This window comes from Engystomops pustulosus, chromosome 4 (assembly GCF_040894005.1).
Source record: "Engystomops pustulosus chromosome 4, aEngPut4.maternal, whole genome shotgun sequence".
Taxonomy (NCBI): domain Eukaryota; kingdom Metazoa; phylum Chordata; class Amphibia; order Anura; family Leptodactylidae; genus Engystomops; species Engystomops pustulosus.
This window is the reverse complement of record NC_092414.1, coordinates 197,950,940-197,973,749: the sequence shown is the minus strand read 5'-3', so window position 1 is coordinate 197,973,749 and position 22,810 is coordinate 197,950,940. Positions and strand designations below refer to the sequence as shown.

At 44.1% G+C, this 22,810-nt stretch overlaps 2 protein-coding genes across 3 annotated transcripts in view; both read right to left on the bottom strand.

Moving 5' to 3' along the window:
- Positions 1-2,336: 2,336 nt before the first annotated feature.
- Positions 2,337-17,212, bottom strand: LOC140128037 (aspartate aminotransferase, cytoplasmic-like). 2 transcript variants are annotated; one of them, XM_072149387.1, is made up of 10 exons: positions 17,063-17,212; positions 14,689-14,851; positions 14,046-14,227; positions 13,839-13,956; positions 9,293-9,405; positions 8,830-8,931; positions 7,453-7,603; positions 6,956-7,121; positions 5,690-5,832; positions 2,337-3,548 (listed from the first exon to the last, which is right to left on the bottom strand). In XM_072149387.1, the coding sequence occupies exons 2-10, from the start codon at positions 14,804-14,806 to the stop codon at positions 3,409-3,411; spliced, it is 1,233 nt and encodes a 410-aa protein (XP_072005488.1). In that variant the 5' UTR covers positions 14,807-14,851; positions 17,063-17,212; the 3' UTR covers positions 2,337-3,408. The 2 variants fall into 2 exon arrangements, with proteins under 2 accessions (XP_072005488.1, XP_072005489.1); XM_072149388.1 differs by lacking the exon at positions 5,690-5,832.
- A 1,636-nt stretch (positions 17,213-18,848) lies between these two features.
- LOC140128524 (nucleoplasmin-like) overlaps positions 18,849-22,810 on the bottom strand; it is a 35,484-nt gene continuing 31,522 nt past the window's right edge. The window contains exons 4-7 of the mRNA XM_072150221.1: positions 22,597-22,710; positions 20,105-20,198; positions 19,395-19,440; positions 18,849-19,040 (exon numbers count right to left, since the gene is read on the bottom strand). Coding sequence (XP_072006322.1) covers positions 19,031-19,040; positions 19,395-19,440; positions 20,105-20,198; positions 22,597-22,710 — 264 coding nt within the window. The 3' untranslated portion in view covers positions 18,849-19,030. The remainder of the gene's footprint in view (positions 19,041-19,394; positions 19,441-20,104; positions 20,199-22,596; positions 22,711-22,810) is intronic.

Sequence of the window (22,810 nt, the reverse complement as noted above, 5' to 3'; positions counted from 1 at the left end):
TGACGGATTCGGAAGAAACACAGAATTTAAAAAATTATTTGTGTTGCAAGATCAGCACTTACATGCACCGGGAAGAAGCAGGTGAACTCCGGCGGACCTCGGCGCAGCAGCGACACCTGGTGGACATCAGGCGCTCAGACCTTAGTGAATCCCGGCAGAACCCGAATCCTCGTCGGAGAACGCGCCGCAGGATCGCCACTGGACCGAATAAGTAAATGAGCCCCTCTATGTTTACTTCCAGTGGACAGAAAGCGGTGGATGGTCACACAGGTCCACGGCTCGTTGTATCACAGAGACGGGGCCGATTCTGACCTTTTGCTGCCTTTGCTTATGTGACTTCAGTCCTGCACTCTCCGTTACTTTAAACAATTAATTTACATCTCACTTGATTCAACATCGACATGAGGCCAGGAAAGAAATAAGTTAAATAAGTAAAAATGCTTGACAACTTAATGGTTGTGGTTTATTAGGTCAATTTCTGCTGATAGGTTCCCTTTAAGATAGAACAGTCAGGTTTTTTTGTAGTTTTATGGTGTTTTCCATTTTTATACTTTTTTAATGAATATGAATCGTGTCCAGAAATGTTACAAAAAACTGAAAAAAAACTTTTTTTTTAAGTTCTTTCCTTATTCTACACAGGATTGTGGATAAAAAACAACATAAAGTTTCCTAAATGTATATAGTGCATATATGACAGGATAACCTTCCATCACATTTCTGATGTATTCGAGAAATTGTACGAGTGGATCGGTAGAGTTTTACATTGTTGGCTTCTTGGACTTTCACGCTCTACAGACGCCTCTGTTTTTGTACTTTGTTGGTGTCTATATTGTGACCCTGTGTGGGAACCTTCTCCTTGTTGTCCTTATAATGTGGAGTCCGTTGCTTTCCACCCCGATGTACTTCTTCTTATGTAACCTCTCATCCCTGGATATCCTTTATACATCCGTGACCTGCCCAAAGCTCCTGTCCATCTTTGCCACCAGCAGTGGTAGAATCTCCCATGTGAACTGTATCGTCCAACTCTACTTTTTCATCGCCTTCGCCAGTACCGAGTAGTTCTTACTAACCATTATGTCCTACGACCGCTACGTGGCCGTCTGTAAACCTTTGTATTACTCTATGGTAATGAACCCACAAATATGTAAATTTGGGGCCATTGGTTCTTGGGTTGGCGGACTAGTAGCCTCCATTCCCATTGCATCTGTTACCTCCAGCCTTGACTATTGCGGCTTTAACCTGGTCAATCACTTCTTCTGTGACATCAATGCCCTCATCCATCTGGCGCTTAGTGACACAACGCTTCTTCACGTGGTAATACTCATACAGGGAGTCGTCCTAGTTATGACTTCTTTCGCAGTCACCCTAATTTCCTATATGCAAATATTATGTAGTATCCTGAGGATCCGGACACCTGGGGGGAAATACAAGACCTTCTCCACGTGTGGCTCCCACCTCACCGTTGTGAGTCTCTTCTATATTATGGTGTTTGTGATATACATGAGACCATCATCGTCTATGTCATTGAGCGAAGCCAAAATTTTAACCACATTGTACGTGTATCTCATCCCCCTGCTGAACCCGGTGGTGTATAGTCTCAGAAACCAAAGCGTGAAGGAGGCTTTGAGAAAATTTTTGAAATCCATAAACAATTAAAATCTGAAATTGAGTTGATTGTAAATTGTCCTTAGGTCCTTATTCACATAGTAGTGTGCTCACCCTGACCGGATCCCGGGTGTAGCACCTGGCCGGGTGGAGAAAGTAGAGGGAGTGAGCGCTCTGCTCCATTGAAAGCCTAGTGACCGCTTATCGTGGCCAGGTTCCTTAGAATAAGGCCTAACCATGAGTTATAATCTGTAGAGGAACCTGATAGCAAGTGTTCTATATTCCTGCAGCACCCCTACAGGTTCAGTGAGGCATTACATATACTAATAGATGTCGTAGATGTGTTGAGTCCTCCAGAGAGAGATGCTCTTGGTCAATGTTCTCCGTGGCAGTTTACTGATAAAGAGATGTTTATAAAGTCAGGATATCTGAATTATAAATGGGTTCTCGAGACCTGGAAATCCCTTTCAGATCTAGGTGTCGAACTGCGCTTTAGTCTGCACCAGACACAGGCTATAGCTAGTGCACAGGTGTGGAGCATGGACCCTGCACCGCCACATCCCCCACCCAACCGGCAAAGAGGGCGGAGGTGGCACAGAGCCGGGAACTGTGACTAAATCACAGCTTGTACGCTGGCATTCAGTCGTGCTAAATCCCCCCCAAATGTTTATTTTATTTATACAAATGTATAAAATTATGGAGATAGAAATATCACATAAGAATAAATGGTGGATGATTAATAAATTATTTAATGCAAATTATTCCACTATGGACCCAGAAGTAAATCACTAACAGCGTCCGTCACCCTTGCAGATTCCTCCCACATTGTGGCTTTGATTAGAGATGCAAAAAAATCATCATTGATTTCGTATGAATCAGACGATTTTGCGGCACAGAATGGAATCCAAATTTTTTTCTAATTTGCTTCATACGAACCAATGTTGCTCCAATAGTCCATGAAGTTGTTATTTTTAGTCTGTGTTTTAGGACATTGGGGGTCATTTACTTAGGGCCCGATTCGCGTTTTCCCGACGTGTTACCCGAATATTTCCGATTTGCGCCGATTTCCCCTGTATTGCCCCGGGATTTTGGCATGCGTTCGAATCGTGTCGCAACGGCGCCGGCTTTCACACAACAGAAATCGGGGGGCGTGGCCGTCGGACAACCCGACGAATTCGGAAAAACCACGGAATTTAAAAAGAAGTTGTGTCACAAGATCAGCACTCACATGCACCAGGACGAAGAAGGTGAACTCCGGCGGACCTCGGCGCAGCAACGACACCTGCTGGATATCGGGCGCACGGACCTTAGTGAATCCCGAATCAGCGTCGGACAACGCGCCGCGGGATCGCGACTGAACTGGGTAAGTGAATGTGCCCCATTGTTTCATCTCTCAGCTCACTCGTCGTCTAAGGGTACATTCACACAAGGTGTTTCACCCGGGCCGTAGACTGGACCAGCCGCATGCAGGAGAGAGGAAGAGTGAGCGCTGCTTATCCCTCCCCTCTCCGTAGAGAAGCGCGGGGTCGGCGCGGAAACACGGCAAGATAAAGGACATGTCCTATATTTCAATGTGCATGGTCACGGTGCAGTGCGACAACGTGTGCTCCCCGTGATCAGGGCGCCATAGACGTCAATAGGGGCCCGATATCGAGCCGCACCATAGCGGCCCCCATTACATCCGTCTAATTGAGCCCTTAGGATCATCGGCCTGGAAACCCTCATCAGCCCCTGGGATGGTGCCACTTCCTCTGCTCTTCATCTTCTGAGAGTCCATATTGCCTCACAGTGCTGTGCTGGAATCTAGTGGCCATCCATAGTGACGTCATGTATGGCCCGGGTGACATAATCCAGATTAGTGGCATTGAGCCCTGAGATGTTCATCTGTCCATGTTCGGGTAAGTACACGTGCTTCTTCTTGGCCAGAACATCCACTTGATTTACTAACAGAGAAGAGAGAAATATTCCAGTCATATAATCGCATTAAGAAGCTGCTCCTCATCCTAATCCCCTACAATGGCTCCAGTCACTCTCAGTATTCATGATGAAGTCACAGAATATACTACAGATACGCTGAGCAGTTGCACCAGTCAGTAGAAGTGAGTGCACGGCCAGAAACTGATTCATCCTCAATACGCAGAGGGAAAAAAAATGGCGGCTCCACAAAGAATTCAATTCAGTGAGTTACTTTATTCTCGTAGTGCAAAGTGTCAGCTCCGCTATCAGAAACCCTTTAACAGATCAAAATATAGTCCTGTAGAAGACTATACATAGTGTACTATCTGCAGGCAGCATGTTATAGAGCAGCTGGAGCGGAGCACATTATACATAGGGGCAGATTTACTTACCCGGTCCATTCGCGATCCAGCGGCGCATTCTCTGCGGTGGATTCGGGTCCGGCCAGGATTCACTAAGGCAGTTCCTCAGACGTCCACCAGGTGTCGCTGCTGCGCTGAAGAGCATCGGAGTTCACCGAGCCCTCCTGGATGAAGGTAAGCGCGTGTCGAGCGACACTTTTTAAAAAAAAATCCGTCGGGTTTTTTTAATGGCCACGCCCCCCGATTTCCGTCGTGTGCATGCCGGCGCCAATGCGCCACAATCCGATCACTGCGCCGAAATCCCGGGGCAATACAGGGAATATCGGGGGAAGACAGAAAAATTTGGGTATCACGTCGCAAAAACGAGAATCGGGCCCTTAGTATATGACCCCCATAGTGTCCTATCTGCATGCAGCATGTTATAAAGCAGGAGAATCTGAGTAGATTGCACATAGTGTCCTATCTGCAGGCAGCATGGTATAAAGCAGGAGGAGCTGAGCAGATTGTGCATTGTGTCCTATCTGCAGGAAGCATGTTATAGAGCAGGATGAGCTGAGAATATTGTACATAGAGTCCTATCTGCAGGAAGCATGTTATAGAGCAAGAGGAGCTGAACAGATTGTGCATAGTGTCCTATCTGCAGGTAGCATGTTATAGAGCAGGAGGAGCTGAGCAGATTACACATAGGGGCAGATTTACTTACCCGGCCCATTCGCGATCCAGCGGCGCGTTCTCTGCACAGGATTCGGGTCCGGACGGGATTTATGAAGGTAGTTCCTCTGTCGTCCACCAGGTGGCGCTGCTGCGCTGAAAATCATCTGAACGCGCCGGAATACACCGAGCTGGACCAGGTGAAGGTAAGCGCTTCCCAAGCGACACATTTTCGGTTTTTAAATGCGGCGGTTTTTCCGAATACGTCGGGTTTTCGTTCGGCCACGCCCCCCCCCCCATTTCCGTCGCGTGCATGCCGGCGCCGATGCGCCACAATCCGATCGCGTGCGCCAAAATCCCGGGGCAATTCAGGTACAATCGGCGCAAATCGGAAAGATTCGGGTAACACGTCGGGAAAACGCGAATCGGCCCTTAGTAAATGACCCCCATAGTGTCCTATCTGCAGACAGCATATTATAGAGCATAAGAAGCTGAGCAGATTATACATAGTGTCCTTACTGCAGGCAGCATGTTATAGAGCAGGAGGAGCAGATTGTACATAGTGTCCTATCTGCAGACAGTATGTTATAGAGCAGGAGGAGCTGAGCAGATTGTATATAATGTCCTATCTGCAGACAGTATGTTATAGAGCAGGAGGAGCTGAGCAGATTGTATATAATGTCCTATCTGCAGGCAGCATGTTATAGAGCAGGGGGAGCAGATTGTACATAGTGTCCTATCTGCAGACAGTATGTTATAGAGCAGGATGAGCTTAGCAGATTGTACATAGAGTCCTATCTGCAGGAAGCATGTTATAGAGTAGGAGGAGATGAGCAGATTGTACATAGTGTCCTATCTGCAGGAAGCATGTTATAGAGAAGGAGGAGATGAGCAGATTGTACATAGTGTCCTATCTGCAGGAAGCATGTTATAGAGCAGGAGGAGATGAGCAGATTGTACATAGAGTCCTATCTGCAGGAAGCATGTTATAGAGCAGGATGAGAAGAGCATAGCATCCTAACCCACCACCCCTATGTAGATTACACTGTAATTCCAGCAGTCCTGACATTCCCTATATAAAATAATTGTCAGATGTGAGACATGTGACTACTTACATGTTAGCCCTAAAAAAGCGCACAGCCCGGCCTGCCTGGTGACATGCTCCCATGACTTTATGGTCTCCAGGAGTCTTAACTTCTCCCGGATTTTTTCCCTGATAACCATGAGGCGTCTCACTGTCATCATCACACTGTCCTTCCTACAGAGGTGAAAGGAGACGAGTATAAAGCAGAGGATTATGGGATTGTAATAACAGCGCTGGTTATATCTGCACCAGGGGCGTCACTAGTAACAATAGAAGCCCAATTATAGGACATCACCAGCAGAGCATTTCAAAAAGATCACGTAATACACACAGTGATGTCACAGTACAGGGATACTACACACTGTGATGTCACAGTACAGGGATAATACACACAGTGATGTCACAGTACAGAGATAATACACACAGTGATGTCACAGTACAGAGATAATACACACAGTGATGTCACAGCGCAGAGATAATACACACAGTGATGTCACAGTACAGGGATAATACACACAGATGTCACAGTACAGGGATAATACACACAGTGATGTCACAGCACAGGGATAATACACACAGTGATGTCACATTACAGGGATAATACACACAGTGATGTCACAGTACAGGGATAATACACACAGTGATGTCACAGTACAGGGATTATACACACAGTGATGTCACAGTACAGAGATAATACACACAGTGATGTCACAGAACAGGGATAATACACACAGTGATGTCACAGTACAGGGATATTACACACAGTGATGTCACAGTACAGGGATAATACACACAGTGATGTCACAGTACAGGGATAATACACACAGTGATGTCACAGTACAGGGATAATACACACAGTGATGTCACAGTACTGTGATAATACACACAGTGATGTCACAGTACAGGGATAATACACACAGTGATGTCACAGTACAGGGATAATACACACAGTGATGTCACAGTACAGGGATAATACACACAGTGATGTCACAGTGCAGGGATAATGCACACAGTGATGTCACAGTACAGGGATAATACACACAGTGATGTCACAGTACAGGGATAATACACACAGTGATGTCACAGTACAGGGACAATACATACAGAGTACAGGACCTTTATGTGTTAAAGGACCTGCAACGCATGTTCACATGACAATGTGGGTAGGTCCTGAAAGCAGCATTACAACAACAGTTTGTTGTTGTGATACCTCCTGACACTTTCATTGTATTACCTCTTTGTGCCCCACAATTTTTCCATGCAATCCAGGCCTCTCCATTCTGGCAGCACCACTCACCATTCCACATACAGTGTTGGGTTATTCAGCACCGTTGCCACAACCCGTGACCCTATAGAAGGTGGCGTGGACCATATGTCACGTGCGAGACCCTCCAGCTGGGAGCGGACGCTGACGACAACTTCATTGTTCTTCATTACAATTAGTAGATTCCCCACCCTCTCACCTGCAGAAGGGAAATAAAAGTGTCCTCAAATCTGTAATGTATGACATGAACACCTGGTGGCGCCATCACCATTCAATACTAACTGTAACAGACTGTACAGTCTTGGTGTGACATCTGGCATAGTATACGCTATGACTATGGTATATAAAGAGCAGAATAAGCATCACACTGTAGTCATAGTAATAGCAGAAAAGGCTGATCAAAACCAGCAAGTGTGACCCTCGTCTTCCATATAATCCAAAGAAACTACATTATAACCGATACAAGCTGTAAAATCAGTACAAACCCTACACGAACCACATCATTTCTGCACACTATATATCATACATACCATACAACCCAAAACTTGTAGAAAATGATTGGGCACAGAAGAGCTCAAAGTCTTCAGATACAAAGTATCGCACAGGCCAAGCATCTGCATCCACATCCCCGGAGCCCAGGCCCTGGTCCTTCAGATGGAAGAACGGGAGCATGTTTTTTCTCTGAAATAAAAGATGGGGGTGACTAATAGCGATGTAGAAATATTAGGCCTGAAGAAGACTGAATTATGACACCTGGACTGTGATGAGTCACACACATATACTGTATGTCCATCACATGACCGCAGTGTCAGGCTAGGGTTCCTTGGGTCCATCTTACAAGATTATTCTGTGGACCACCTTCCCTGGACTCCAGGGGTACAGAAACAACATATCCCCCGAGCCATACACACAGTGATGACCCTACAGTCCAGTAGTGGGTCAGAGCTTGGTCCCACCGGAGGATCCTCTGATTCTCCGGTGGGCCAGTCTGAAACGACATGACCGCAGTCTCAGCCTAGGGTTCCTCGGGCCCATCTTATAAGATTATTCTGTGAACCACTTTCTCTGGACTCCAGAGGTGTAGAAACAGCAGATCCCACGAGTCATACACACAGTGATGACCTCAATGTCCAGTAGTAGGTTTGAGCCTACCGGAGGATCCTCTGATTCTCTGGTGGGCCAGTCTGAAACGACATGACCGCTGTCTCAGCCTAGGGTTCCTTGGGCCCATCTTATAAGATTATTCTGTGAACCACTTTCCCAGGACTCCAGGGGTGTATAAACAGCAGATCCCACGAGCCATACACACAGTGATGACCTCAATGTCCAGTAGTAGGTCTGAGCCTACCGGAGGATCCTCTGATTCTCTGGTGGGCCAGTCTGAAACAACATGACCGCAGTCTCAGCCTAGGGTTCCTTGGGCCTATTTTATAAGATTATTCTGTAGACCACTTTCCCAGGACTCCAGTGGTGTAGAAACTGTAGGCCCTCCGAGCCATACACCCAAGGATGTCCTAACTTTTCAGTAGTGGGCCAGAGCTTGGGCCCATCAGAGAATCCTCTGATTTTCTGGTAGGCCTGTCTGAAACAACATGACCACATTGTCAGGCTAGGGTTCCGTAAGCCCATCTTATACAATTATTCTGGGGACCACCTTCCCAGGACTCCTAGGGAGTAGAAACAGCAGGCCCTCCAGGCCATACACACAGTGATAACCTCACTGTCCAAAGTGGGTCAGAGCTTGGGCCCACTGAAGGATCCTCTGAGTCTCTGGTGGGCCTGTCTGAAATGACATGACCACCACATATTCACTAACAGAACTAGTCAACCTTCTCAGCAATAAGATCACGTTCATCCATTTCAACCCCATGGCTAACATTTTGATAAAAAGCCCCTCCCCCTCTCACCTTCATGATGTCCGCTATCTGCCTCCAATCACTGTGGCTGAGTTGGACTCCGGTTGAGTTGCAAGAAGTTGGTAGTACCACAATGGAAAAGTCTGGAGAATTCTAAAAAAAAAAACATGGACATTTAATATGTGGAGGCTGCTGATTTTAGAAAACCCTTTAGAGAAGTCTGACTATATTATGGGAGACATCTTCTTTTAGTAGTTTTATTAGCGCTAATGAAGGAAACAAGACAAAAGGTCTTAGTCTCTGGAGGACTCAACTTGTACGTGCAGGATATTCACATTAAAAGCGCTGTGTAATACTTCAATTCTCCTGTGGGGGTGCTGTAGGGTAGTTAAACGCTTCCACCTGTTATAGTTCATTTCACTAGACAGATAGACAAATGAAGAAGCTACCCATTATACCGGAACAGTCCAAACCCAAATATCAGTGATGTAGATAACAGTAGGGATCCTCTTACCTCCAGATCTTCCAGCATTTCTGGTAATGCCAGGCCCATATTTATTTTATCCCAAAAACGGTACGGACAGAAGTTTTTTAGTCCTGCAGCTTCAAATATCCCTCGGTACCTGTCTAGCAAACGACAGAATATGCTCAAAAAGAGGCAACATTTTAAGTAGAATTTATGGGAAATAGAAGAAAATGCTTCCACTTTGGTGGGCTTCACTGACTCCCATGGTGACCCATTCACTGTTGCTTCCCCTCCCGATGGTTGGTTGGTGATGACATTACGTTCATAGCCTATCCCTGGCCTCAAACCTAACTGCAGAGGTTTGTCTCAAACATCCTGTGTGCAAAGAACATAACATCACTCGCAGTAACCCATCAGGAGTGGAAGCCATAGCAGCTTCTATGAGGCCCACGGTGTCAGGAGGCTCAGTTCCCGACCTGCCGCACTAAAGAATGGAGGATGTGCAGTGTTATATACATATTGGGGGTCATTTACTAAGGGCCCAATTCGCGTTTTCCCAACGTGTTACGAGAATATTTCCGATTTGTGCCGATTTCCCCTGAATTGCCCCGGGAATTTGCCATACGCGATCGGATTGTGGCGCATCGGCGCTGGCATGCACGTGACGGAAATCGGGGGGCGTGGCCGAATGAAAACCCGACGAATTCGGAAAAACCGCTGCATTAAAAAAAAAAAAAGTGTCGCGAGACTCGCGCTTACCTTCACCAGGAATAGGTCAGTGAACTTGAGTGCATTTCGGCGGGCCTCGGGGAACTTCAGCGCAGCTGCGCCACCTGGTGGACGTCGGAGGAACTACATTAGTGAATCCCGGCCGGACCCGAATCCTCCGCAGAGAAGGCGCCGCTGGATCGCGAATGGACCGGGTAAGTAAATCTGCCCCATTATGCTGCACACGGTTATAGCAGTGCACATCTTCCACAATACACACCTGAAATAATAATATATAGGAAGTGTATATATAACTATGCGTCGTGTAAATATTCTCTTTATGTGTGTGTGTGTGTGTGTGTGTATGTGCTGTGTATATGCCATATAATTATGTCTGTATATGGTACTGTATGTATGTGTGTATATTATGTATGTGTGTATATTATGTATGTGTGTGTGTATATTATGTATGTGTGTGTATATTATGTATGTGTGTATATTATGTATGTATGTGTGTATATTATGTATGTGTGTGTATATGTCTGTTTGGTTGCCAGACATTCTTTTCACAAACCCTTCGAGCACTAGTTGGGCCTTTGTTTTTAGAACATGTCCCAGCAGTTGTCTCATTGATTTGTTACTTATCTTCTGTTCTATGGTTAATGTTGTGAGACAACCCCTTTAAAAACAGGGATCAAGCATCAATCTAACCTTTCCCCCCCGATTCCAGATTGATGGAAGGGAATAGGAACCAACAAGACACAACTGGGGACCTGTCGTCTTTAAGAACATTTAATGCACTCAATCCATATTTCTGCTGACATCATCCTTTGGGGGGAAACTTGGAATTCCCAGAAGGTACTTGGTCAGACTTATTGAAATACCAGATTCAGTCAACTTTGTTCTCATTAGAACAGTTTGGCCACCTACCAAACAACCAAAAGTCCAAAAAGCCAAAAAATCCAAGTATGACACCACAGTATGAACATGGCACCTACTTATTTGAGGTCAATGCATACACATCAATAAAAGTCCCTTTTTGAAAGATATAAATTGTTCCATAACGGTCAAGGGACAGAAAGTGTTCGGAAGCTTCCACTCTCCTATACTGTATATCCGGATACCCTAAAATATTGTGCGGCTGTATAGATGGCCGTCCTCTACTCCAAACAAAGATTATGTAAGTAGACAATGGAGGTGCCATCCTATACAATAACATCGCGTGTGATCCTGCCAGGCTGCGGGCCACATGCTAGAATATTTATATTTCGTCTCCGAGCCCCCAGTAAGCTATACACCAGTCAGCTCCTGTTTTTTCCTCCGGCTGCCGTAGCCACCCAGCTCTTCCTGTCATGAAATAAGACAAGTTAAAAGGAAAAGAAAGAGAGAGGGGTCTCTTTAACTACAGAGGAGGAAATGAATAAAAATAGACAAATACTGATTGATTGTGACGGTGGGCAATGGTCCCAGTAGGCATTTAAGGGTTTAGAAGAAAGAGAATAGAATTGGAGCCAGCGGGGGGAAGTTAGCTGTATATATGTGAAACCTCTCCCAGGAGCGGCCCTAATTGTTATTAGCGTGCCAAGGATAATCTGTTTACAAATGCCAAGCTTAAAGACCTCTTTGGGAATTTTGGGAAAGCGGATACACCGGTGTCATCACTGCTGAGCCTTTGTGTACAGGAGCCTTCCTGACCCCAATATGCCACATTAGATAACTAGCGAGTCGGGACCCATCGCGGGACGCGGTTATTTACTGTGGGTTATGTAACAAGATCAAAGTCGTAGAGGGAAAAACACGGCATTGTTTCTCGGGATGAAAGACCATATGTCCATCAAGTTCAGTGATTTGCAGATGCACTATACATTAGCCAATGCCAGTTGTATTTAAGGTGTTTTACAGGTTAGAGAAAACCCTATGGTTGGGTGCCAAAAAAAAGAGGTACCCACTTCAATCTGCATTCATGGCCTCTGGTCCATTGTTGACACTACTGGTATCAGTGGTGGACATTGACGTCACTGTTGAATTTATACACCAGGGAGAATACTGAAGACACTGACGAACATCTCCCTTCTCCTTCACGTGACCAATGAGGCTATTGACAGTCCCGTGACCACCAAGACTTCTGACACAACAAGAACTAGGTCACCAATCCTCAAGAATAAGATTTTTCCTGCCACGATTCTGGTCATCCCTTTTTTAAAGGCTGACATAGCATCAGCCGTTACTAGTTTTTGGGACTGGATATCATTCAATAGTTTAAGTATTCTGTAACCCTTTTCTGGATATGGAAACAGAAGAGTTGACGCCTTTAAGTGATGAGCAGAGATGTGGCTAATGTATCAATGTTCATGGAGAATAGTAGAAAGACCTCTAAAAAAGTACTAGACGGGTGTTAGAACGGAGATTCTTAGGTTCTAAGGGGATTTTTCTCCCAGTTCCTACATTGCATTGTTTGGGGACATAGGGCCTCTTTGGCCAACCAATGAACTCCTTGTCCCTAGTGACATCAGAGGAAGCAATGTATTGTGGTCATAGAAGACTAGGGATTGGTTGAACTTGTTTTGTTTAGTTTTTTTGCCACCCCTGCCCCAAGGATTTTATAGGAATTCAAAAAAAACCCCTCTAAAGTGGTGAAGAGCGTTGGGTTGAATCGAAGACTTGTTGTGTTGAAGGTGTATCAGGTGCCTCTACTCATACAAAGAGACCAGTACTATATACAATACATTAGAGTTAAAGACCCTGGTACAGGTTACATATTGCTCCACAGAGAGAACTCATCCTCTTGCTGGGGGTAAGCAGCTATAGAAAGATGAGAAAGATGTGCCATGTGTTGCGATGGTCGGAGGACTGGGTTTTCTCCCTTCCTGACGAGACCGTTTTCAGGGCTCAGTGTAGACCAGATGGAGACCAAGATAAGAAAGCCACTAATGGTCATGGTACAGACCCTAAGCAGAGCAACCATTCATCAATGCAATATTGAAAAAGTGCTTGAACATAACATCCTAAAATAGCTTGGTCATTAAGAGGTTAACCAGGGTTACTCTATAGCCTCTTCTGTGCTCCATAGAGCTTTGTGTTTCAGGACACCCCCACATGCATTTTTTGATGTTAGTTTACTACTCCATCTGTACATGGAGTACAGAGGATTTTTCACATAGCAGAAGGATATCCTAGGTTACATCCTATGACAATGCTTCAGACAATAAGGAATGACAGCAATCCAGTGACAGGAGAAGGAATTGGTCCCTGAAGACCATTTCTGCTTCACATTCTGTTGTGGGAAAATGTTAAAGAATAGATCATGAACATCCAACCAGTGTCATTCAATGGACTGGTCAATGAGCTATTATACAGGACCACACACATATAAGAAGAAAGGGTTGACCAATATTTAGAAATGCCTCTCCCCTTTTATAGGGTGTCTGTACAAAAGTACAATCATCACACTGAGGAGCAGATGATACTGTCCAAACATGGTGAGATATCTTCTCCATGGAAGAAATGTTATCCATACCTGTGAGAGGCGGCAAATCCCCCCCCCCCCCCCCATGTCTCACCTAATATTTCTCCATATTCCTGTAGTGAAATGCAGAATGTTATACACTGAGGAAATGAGACGAGGAGCGTATCTCTAGAGTTTGGTCTCAGGTCTGAATTTAGAAGGTCTTCTTTTGTTTCTGTTTGTTCATAGGGTCTGATCTTTGGGGTCATAGTCAATCGAAGTGAGTCGAATATGGTAACCTCAAACACCATCCTTTCACCATTTAAACAGAATTTAGTTTAAGATGGGTGGAAACATTGGAAATACGAGATATGAAGGCAGCACAGATTTTCTATACATGTTTAGTTGTTTGGCTCTTGTATATCTATAAAAAGTACCTACCATGAGCAAGTTGAGCAAGACAGACCGAAAAAGTCTTATTTATATGATACCAACGATGGAGAAATTCTGCTCCTATTCTGAAGGCTCCAGTGGTTCCTGGGGTTTGCACACCACTTGCCTGACAAAGAAATGTAACATCAGTGGCCATCAGAAAATCATATTCCTCTAGGTATTCTACCATAAGGTAATTTGGACAAGAGATCCTACCCTGTTGTGTAAGATGGCTTTACTGTCCTTTCCAAGAGCAAACTCTATGACTCCTCGGATGAATCCTTGTTCTCCTGCCACCGGTAGATGCTCATGATTTCTTGTTGGATCATTGACTATCTGTAGATATGCCTTTTTTACCGGCAATGGAACCCATGGCTGACCATCCTCAGATAGGAGGACTTAGAAGAAATGAAGAATGTTTTTAGTAACCAGTTCCTCTTTGAGAATCACTAAAAGTCCAAAAAGACTTCCTAAAAGTTACATACTTACCTGTCCATGTTATCCTGTGGCCCATCACTGCCACTCATCACTGGTGTGAGGATAGTGGTAGCATCTAGGTGGCTTCCTAGATGCCGTACATTCAAAGTGGCCACTTGGCCATTACACAAGTCCAGGATTTTCAAACCTTCCCTTACATGCGCCATGTTTTTTTTTTGGAAAGCCTATTCTAAAGATAGGCAATCACATCTGTTCAATATTCTGAGGATAGGCCACCAATAATAGTCATGGACAATCTCTTTAAATAAGGCCTGTAAATTATTAAATACTCATCCTGTAGGTCTATAAGTGACTATAAGCCTTCGATATGAAGATCCTGGTAGTTCCCAAAAAATAAAATGATATTGTGTGATGAATTTACCTCTTTGAGCAAGGAAAATTTTTCTCCTGTCTCTGTCTTTAAGATGAGCCTCTTCCTTCTGCTTATCTGTGTCTTTTGTAGCTTCAGGAACATCAAGGAAGATGGAGAGGGTCATCATCTTGTACTTATCCTTTCTTCTTCGAGGAAGACTGAAGGGGCTTTTCTGCTCAACCAAGATATAAAAATATTAAGCCCCCTGCACAAGGTTGTTCGAGGACCATAAATGGCACATTTGTGGGCAGGCACTTTGTCCAAAGTCTAAGGAGGCCGAAGTAAGCCACATGAACCTCCTGAACTTTTGCCACAAGCTGGGCCAAAATACAAAAGTACCAAAGTGACATGGCAGCTGAAAGAGGGTAGTAGACTTCATTTTCTATTTATTCACCACTGCCCTGGCATCAGTGGGGTTATCTGTGAAACCACTTTGAGTAAACAGTTTCATATCTGAATGTGAGAAATCAAACAGAATGCCTACTGGGCCCTTGCCCCCTTTTGCCTTGGAAACCCGTTAGGACACCACAGTCACATCATAAGAAACCAAAGTTGCGAAAGAGGGAACTGTGGCATCTAAGATGTAAACTTCCCATGATCAGAGCCATCTCTTATTCTGGGAATTTAGGCGGTAACTACCACGTCTCACTCTCACCCTCCCCCCCTGCAGTTCCCGTAATCTTGGCAGCAGTGAGCACACAGTGTGAGGGGGTAAATGCAGGGGCATCACTTGAGGGGGCACAGAGGGTGCAGTCACAAGCAACAAGGCAAAAGAGGTTTAGGGGGCCTATAAAGTGTCACTTTCCCACATGAGAAGACTAATACTATAAACCATACATTATAGTCAGGGCCCTGGCACAGACTTTGCATTGGGAGCCGACAGCTTCTCCACTGGGGAAATGCTCCTTCATAATGTAACAGCTTGTGAACCTGCAGCTCAGAGGGGCATAATTTTAAACATTGATTTTAGAAGGAAGGAGGCCAAGAATAACAAATGTAAGATTACTTTAATCAGTGTCTGGACCTAGTAAGTGACCCTGGTTTATCATGCTGAATTATGATGACAGATTTCCTTTAAAGGGAACCTACCACCACGATTCTACCTATAAAGGTAGATCGGGTGGTAGGTGGATGTAAGGGACGTGAGGATAGCCCTTTTTAGAGCTAATCCTCGTGTCCCCGCTAACTTTTAATAAACTTTATTCCCTTAATATGTAAATTTAGTTATTACATGGAGTAGTACTGGGACATGGAGTAGCCGGGCACGAGGCTACACGGCGCGACTTCTCCCCGCCCCAGTAGCCACGTTACTCCTCCTACCACTCCTCGTGGTGGTAGGTGCCCTTTAAACTGGCCATATAGATCTCACTGTCGTCTGGTATCTAGGCCGGTTTACCACCATTTGCTAGTCCACCTACCCCTGCTAATTATCCCTGCCCAATCCCAATTATTTTCTCTAGTAGTACCGCCTAGGACATCTAACCAAGCCTTTCGCCAGGGTTTTAGCCCCAGCACATCAGGGAACATTTCTGCATATTGTCTGGTAGTATATGAAAATAACAGGGGCGCTAAGCATCTCTGCACTGAGAACTTTAAATGTGAAGCTCTACCCACCTTGAAGGAGGAGCCACCTCTCGTGTCCAATGGTCAGAGTACTAGACACTCCTACTATGGGATGTGGCCACTCAGAAGGCCGGTGAGGTGAAAATTACATTAGTAGCTATAGGAACCGTTTAACATGTTCACGGCTGCTCATCTGTCAGAGAGTTTCGATGGAGACTTAACTACCAATGCACCGTACATCTCAGCAGATCAGCTTGGAGGCAACATGGCTAGGAGTAGACACCACAGTACAGTGTGTAGATGATCTCTGCTGTATGCTCTGTCTCCTCCTTCCCCGTCACACTCGCTGCATAGTCATCATACATGCTGCTATTTTCAGTGGACAGAAAACCTAGAGGGGCTGGCTTTCTTTAAAATATCACTTTCATAAATCTCAAATGTTGGAAGAACAATAACATGGAAATGTGGATTCGCTTCTCCGAGACCCTGGGGGTGGAGGGAGACTTATCACTGCTTTGTCTGGTTTATTCTACCATCTCTTGAAAATGTTCTCACCTGAGACAAATCTGTAGTAGTCACCTGAGACAAATCTGTAGTAGTCACCTGAGACAAAGTAGTAGACTTTTTGAAAAAGTATCAAAAGGTAGAGGAGGAAACCAAAACAAAGTGGTGAGAAGTACCATAAGGAGGCTACATCTTACTCACTATCTACATGCCGTAAAGTAACATGAGGTCCGGCTGATCAGAGTCCCTCTAATCACATTTAGAAGTAGGTGCTATATTGTGAGGGAAATTGGAACGTTCACGGCACAGCCCTTACCTCTTACACTAGAAAGTTCTGTTCATCTGGATTTCTCCGATAGATGGATCTGTACATTCCTTGAACACAGAAGGCAATCCTCTCATTGTACACAGCGCCTCAGGCCCGGCGTCTATAGCAGTCAGTGTTTCTCTTCCTTTATGTCGTTGGAAAGGGAATGTGAAGGACTAGAGTCACCAAGGAAACTTGTCAACATAGCCCCGGGCTGGGTGAGGTGACTACATACAGAGGGAGCTCCTAATACACGGAGTAAGGAGTTTATAGAGCATCTTATGTGTATTACAACTACAAATCCTCCAGGGCTCAATAGAAGAGGAGAGAACTTCTTGTTACTGTTAAACAGAATTCAGAGGGTATTAATGTAAATCCTGTCCCGACTGCAAATCAACGGACCCAAATAAACAGAATTTACTATGTCCCCGTCTGCTTTTCTCTGTAGTATGGCCATTACATTGGCGTCTGTTTGCTCTTATTTTGTATAATTATTAGACTTGAGACCCTCCTACTTAGAGGTATTTTCAGTCCATAATGTACTGACCCATACGATGGCCATATTTTATCAACTGAACCTGGACTCACAGCATCTTAGTCATATATGAAGCTCAGAGTCTCTGTATGCAAATTGGACTTGATTTCCATCATTATAAAAGGATTATTGTACAGGACTTTAGTCCCAAGGGGAAGGGAGTAATGTTTAATGTGGAATATAACCCCATTGTATAGCCTGTATTTCCTTGGCTGATTCCCCCCCCCAATGTGAAAATATGCTAATAAGTTTTCCAGGATGCGACAACAAAAAAAAAAAAAACACTCCTTTATTGTTACCTTGTGAGGTAGCCCCTTAACATCAAGCATGACTTTCAGGAAGCCTAATGATATGGGGTGGGATTAAAATCAAACCAGTATATGTATTCCACAAGGAAGATAATCCCCAAATGTAGACGCACTGTTTCGATGTGGTTGCATTTGTTCCTGCTGGAATAGATATATTTGGGCTCTGTCCTGCTGCCCCAACAGGGGAAAGGTATGTGCCAGGAGAACAACTCGGACAACAACAAAGCTAAATACAATAATACAGAGAGCTGGTAGCTCCCTGCATTATCCCTTCATTATCATGTGCCTGCCACCTTCAGAGGTGCATACAGCAGGAGCAGAGGAGAGAGAAGTTGCTGCGGGGGAATGGGGAGAGGCGAGTATCTGTGGTTATTATTTTACAGATGAGCACAAGAAGAGTGAGAGCTGCATGGTGGGGGAAAATTGAGAAGGAGAACTGCTGGGGGGGGGGCACAAAAAAAAGGAGGGGAAGCTGTTAGCTAAAAGTTGTATGTCATAGACTTCCTGTTTTGCCCAACCCCCATCATAATACTATCAGCATAGTGGCTTAGTGGTTAGCATTACAGCCTTGCAGCTCTGCGGACCTGGGTTCAAGTCCCAGGGTCAACATCTGCAAAGAGTTTGTATGTTTTCTCCGTGTTTGCGTAGGTTTCCTCTGGTTTCCTCCCACACTCCAAAACATACTGGTAGGTTGATTAGATTGTGAGCCCCGTTGGGGACAGGGACTGATTTGACAAGCTCTGTGCAGCACTGCATAAATAATAATTCTTTATTTATAAAGTCAAGTATGGGACAAATTCTGCGCTTTACCATCTCTATCAATGCCATAGCAGGAGAACCTCTACATGACCATCACTGGACCCTGACCCTTAAGATTGCTGAAGACCTAATTTGTGTACAGGGAATAGGGGAATAACTGCTTTGGTTGGGTACGATTTAACTATCAAAAAAATAGAATAAAACTATAACACTTTTAATTGTAAGTTTGATTTATAGTCACAATATTCAATCAATGAGTAAAACAGGAAGACAAGCTTATCCTGTATAGAAATATAAATTATTCAGGTGTCCGGAGAGGTCTAGGTCACACATCATACATGTTCATCAGTGGCGCGGTCTCCTTTTTGCAGGAACCTAAAAAGTACTAAAAACACAAAGAAATTGACATTTAGAAAACATTTTTATACAGAAAAATATAGGATATCAGTAAACATATTATAATAATAATAAACTTGTGTTTATATGGAAAAATAAATTCCACTAGTTATATTATCACTAAACAGGAACCTACTGAAAAAAAAAAAAAAAAAAAAAAAAATGGGGGTTTTACCCGCTTGTGGGAGGGGCATTTCACATGGGCGGGGCCTTACTATCGGTAACGAGTAGAAGTCGTCAGAGAACTACCCAAAAATAAAAGTCTTGGTGCTAGTACAGGGTAGAGAGTGTTACCTCTATGAATTCAAGTACCAACTGGATAGTTATGAAAGGGCATCCTCACCCTAAATGGACACCAACTTCGTGAGAGAAGTCCAAAGTATCTTCCACTAAAATGAGGAAAAATATAAAAAAAAAACTATAAGATACCTGCATGACCACCACATGAAATAGGACACATGCCTTAGAAATTCATGAATATATTGACTGGGGGTCATTTACTAAGGGCCCGATTCGCGTTTTCCCAACGTGTTACCCGAATATTTCCGATTTGCGCCGGTTTTCCCTGGATTGCCCCGGGATTTTGGCGCACGCGATCGGATTGTGGCGCATCGGCGCTGGCATGCACGCAACAGAAATCGGGGGGGGGGCGCGGCCGAACTAAAACCCGACGGATTTAGAAAAACCGCCACATTTAAAAGCGGGACTCGCGCTTACCTTCACTAGGAATAGGCCGGTGTACTTCAGTGCATTCAGGCTGGCCTCGGGGAACTTCAGCGCAGCAGCGCCACCTGGTGGACGTCGGAGGAACTACCTTAGTGAATCCCGGCCGGACCCGAATCCACCGCAGAGAACGCGCCGCTGGATCGCGAATGGACCGGGTAAGTAAATCTGCCCCAATATGTTATGGAATCCGTGGTGTCCCTGCCTATACTCACACTTTCGTATGACATATTTGATGCACGTCTTGAAACGCGTGAGAAAGTTATTTTATCATGTCTTACAGAATCCAGACATAGATCCTGTCATTCTTTGTATACGAGTAGCACTTACACGTTACATGCTGTCCGGAGATGTACACCGGGCCCGAGCCAGAAGTCAGGAGGAACGTTACAGGTGGAGTAATCTCCAGGCCGTGGATATTGACCTAAGGGAATAAAAGTGAGTAAATACGGTAACATTCATCATGGCCGAGGACATCGCTACTGAAAAGTGAATACGCTGGGGCAGATTTATCAAAAGTGTCAAGACCGTGCAGTGTCAGACCGACTCTGACATTCATGTAACGCATCAACTTTTCCTGCCGATAGCCTTTTTCCAGGGGTGTAACTAATATACATATACAAAATTATACTAAAAATATACATATTTGTATACTCACACATTTATATACATACAGCACATACATAAAATATATACATACTTACATAAAGCATATACACACATACAAACAGTACCATGCACGCCCATGCAGCATATACACACACATATAGAACATGTACACATCTCCATATAGAGACATACAAAATATAGAGACACACCCATCCAGCATATCATATGCACAACCAATAACTAAGATGCCAGGGCCCCCTGACACAACGGGCCCTATAGGAGCTGCTAAGGCTGCTTCCCCCTGTAGTTACACCCCTGCTGCTCGCATTTTGGCATTCCCATTACTCTTATTTTTCCATCTATAGAGCTTTACAAGGGCTCTTTTTCTGTGTAACAAATTGTACTTCCTATTGGCAATATTTAATTTTCCATTCCGTGTCCTTTGAAGAGGGGAAAAAAAATTCCAAATGCCATGCACTTAAGTGAAAAACTCTTTTGCACCATTTTCTTGTGTTTTTACAGCTCTCTCTCTGTGCCCTGTGAAAAACAACTTGTCCTTTATCCTTTGGGTTGGTAGGATTATGGGGATACCACATTTTTTACAGGTTCTAATAAAACCTTATGTACAAAAATAATTTTAAAAAAACACATCTCTTAATTTTTCCATATTCTGACACCAATAACTTTAATACTTTAACATATGGAACTGTGTAAGGTGTCATATTTTGCAGAACGTGATGATGTTTATATTGATACCATTTGTGGGACTGTGACTTTTTAACTCATTTTTCATTTTAATTTTTAGTTGCAAAATAAAAATTCAACTAACGTGTTTTTACTATGTTTTAGAACCCCCTAAGGTACTTTAACCCTTGGGAGTTTGCGCCTACTGTAGTATGGCAATAAATGGCATTCTTGCATGTGATCTGGTACAATGTGCCACCAGCACACTATAACAGATCTGCAGAAATGACAAGTTCTAGGGTGTTATAAAGACTCCGGGCTGTCATGATGACAGATCGTTGCTCCAGAATGACAACACAGGGAGTGATGACCACAACCAAGATGACGTGATGACGCCAATGAGGCTCTGGAGGCATGTAAAGGGTTGACATCCGCAATCAGTACCAAAAGGAATTGCGGGTGTTCCGATCGCGGCTATTAACCCCTCCGTTGCTACCGGCAAAGTCGCCGGCGGGACTTAAAAGACGGCGGCGCGCGGGCCCCCGAACGTCATCGGGGGGCGGCGATCGGTTGCCATGGTAGCCTCGGGTCTTCGTTTGACCCGAGACTATCTGGCATCTGCAGATTCGTTACAATGAGCCAGTGGCTCATTGTAATGAATGAGCTGCAAAAATGCCATATATTGCAATACAGAAGTATTGCAGTATATGGTAGCAGCGATCTGACCATCCAGGGTTAATGTACCCTAGATGGTCTAAAAGATAGTGAAAAGAAAAAGAAAAAAAAAAGTTTAAAAAATAAAAAAAATTAATAAAATATTAAAAATTCAAATCACCCCCCTTTCCCTAGAACTGATATAAAACATAATAAACAGTAAAAATCCCAAACATATTAGGTATCGCCGCGTCCCAAAATGCCCGATCTATCAAAATATAAAAACGGTTACAGGCGGCGGTGACCTCCGAGGCGGGAAATGGCGCCCAAATGTCCGAAATGCGACTTTTACACCTTTTTACAGAACATAAAAAATTAAATAAAAAATAATCAAAATGTCGCACAGACCTCAAAATGGTAGCAATGAAAACGTCGCCTCATTTCGCAAAAAATGACCCCTCACACATCTCCGTGCACCAAAGTATGAAAAAGTTATTAGCGTCAGAAGATGGCATAAAATGTTTTTTCTTTTTTGTACACATTCGTTTAATTTTTGAATTTGTATTAAAACACAATAAAACCTGTATAAATTTGGTATCACCGCGATCACACCGAACCGAAGAATAAAGTAGGCGTGTTATTTTGAGCGAAGAGTGAAAGTCGTAAAAAAGACCAATTTTTCCACATTTGGAATTTTTTTTCAGCTTTGCAGTACACGGCATGTTAAAATAAATAACATTACGGGAAAGTAAAATTCGTTACGCACAAAATAAGCCCTCACACAGGTCTGTACACGGAAAAATGAAAAAGTTATGGATTTTTGAAGTTGGAGAGCGAGAAATGAGCCGAAAAACCCTGCGTCCTTAAGTGTGTACCATCGGTAGTAGAGAAGGATGGAGAGAGGCAATGTGCACCGGCTGGCCGTGTGTTTGTTCACTTTCCACAGCGATCACGTGGGTTTTATCTTCTGCATCTCCAAGACAAATCTGCTGAGCAAGCAAAAAAAAAAAAAAAACAAGAAAAACTAAAATAAATAAATAGATACAAAAAAGTCATGTGAAATGAGCGATGTCTGACTTTCAGGACACG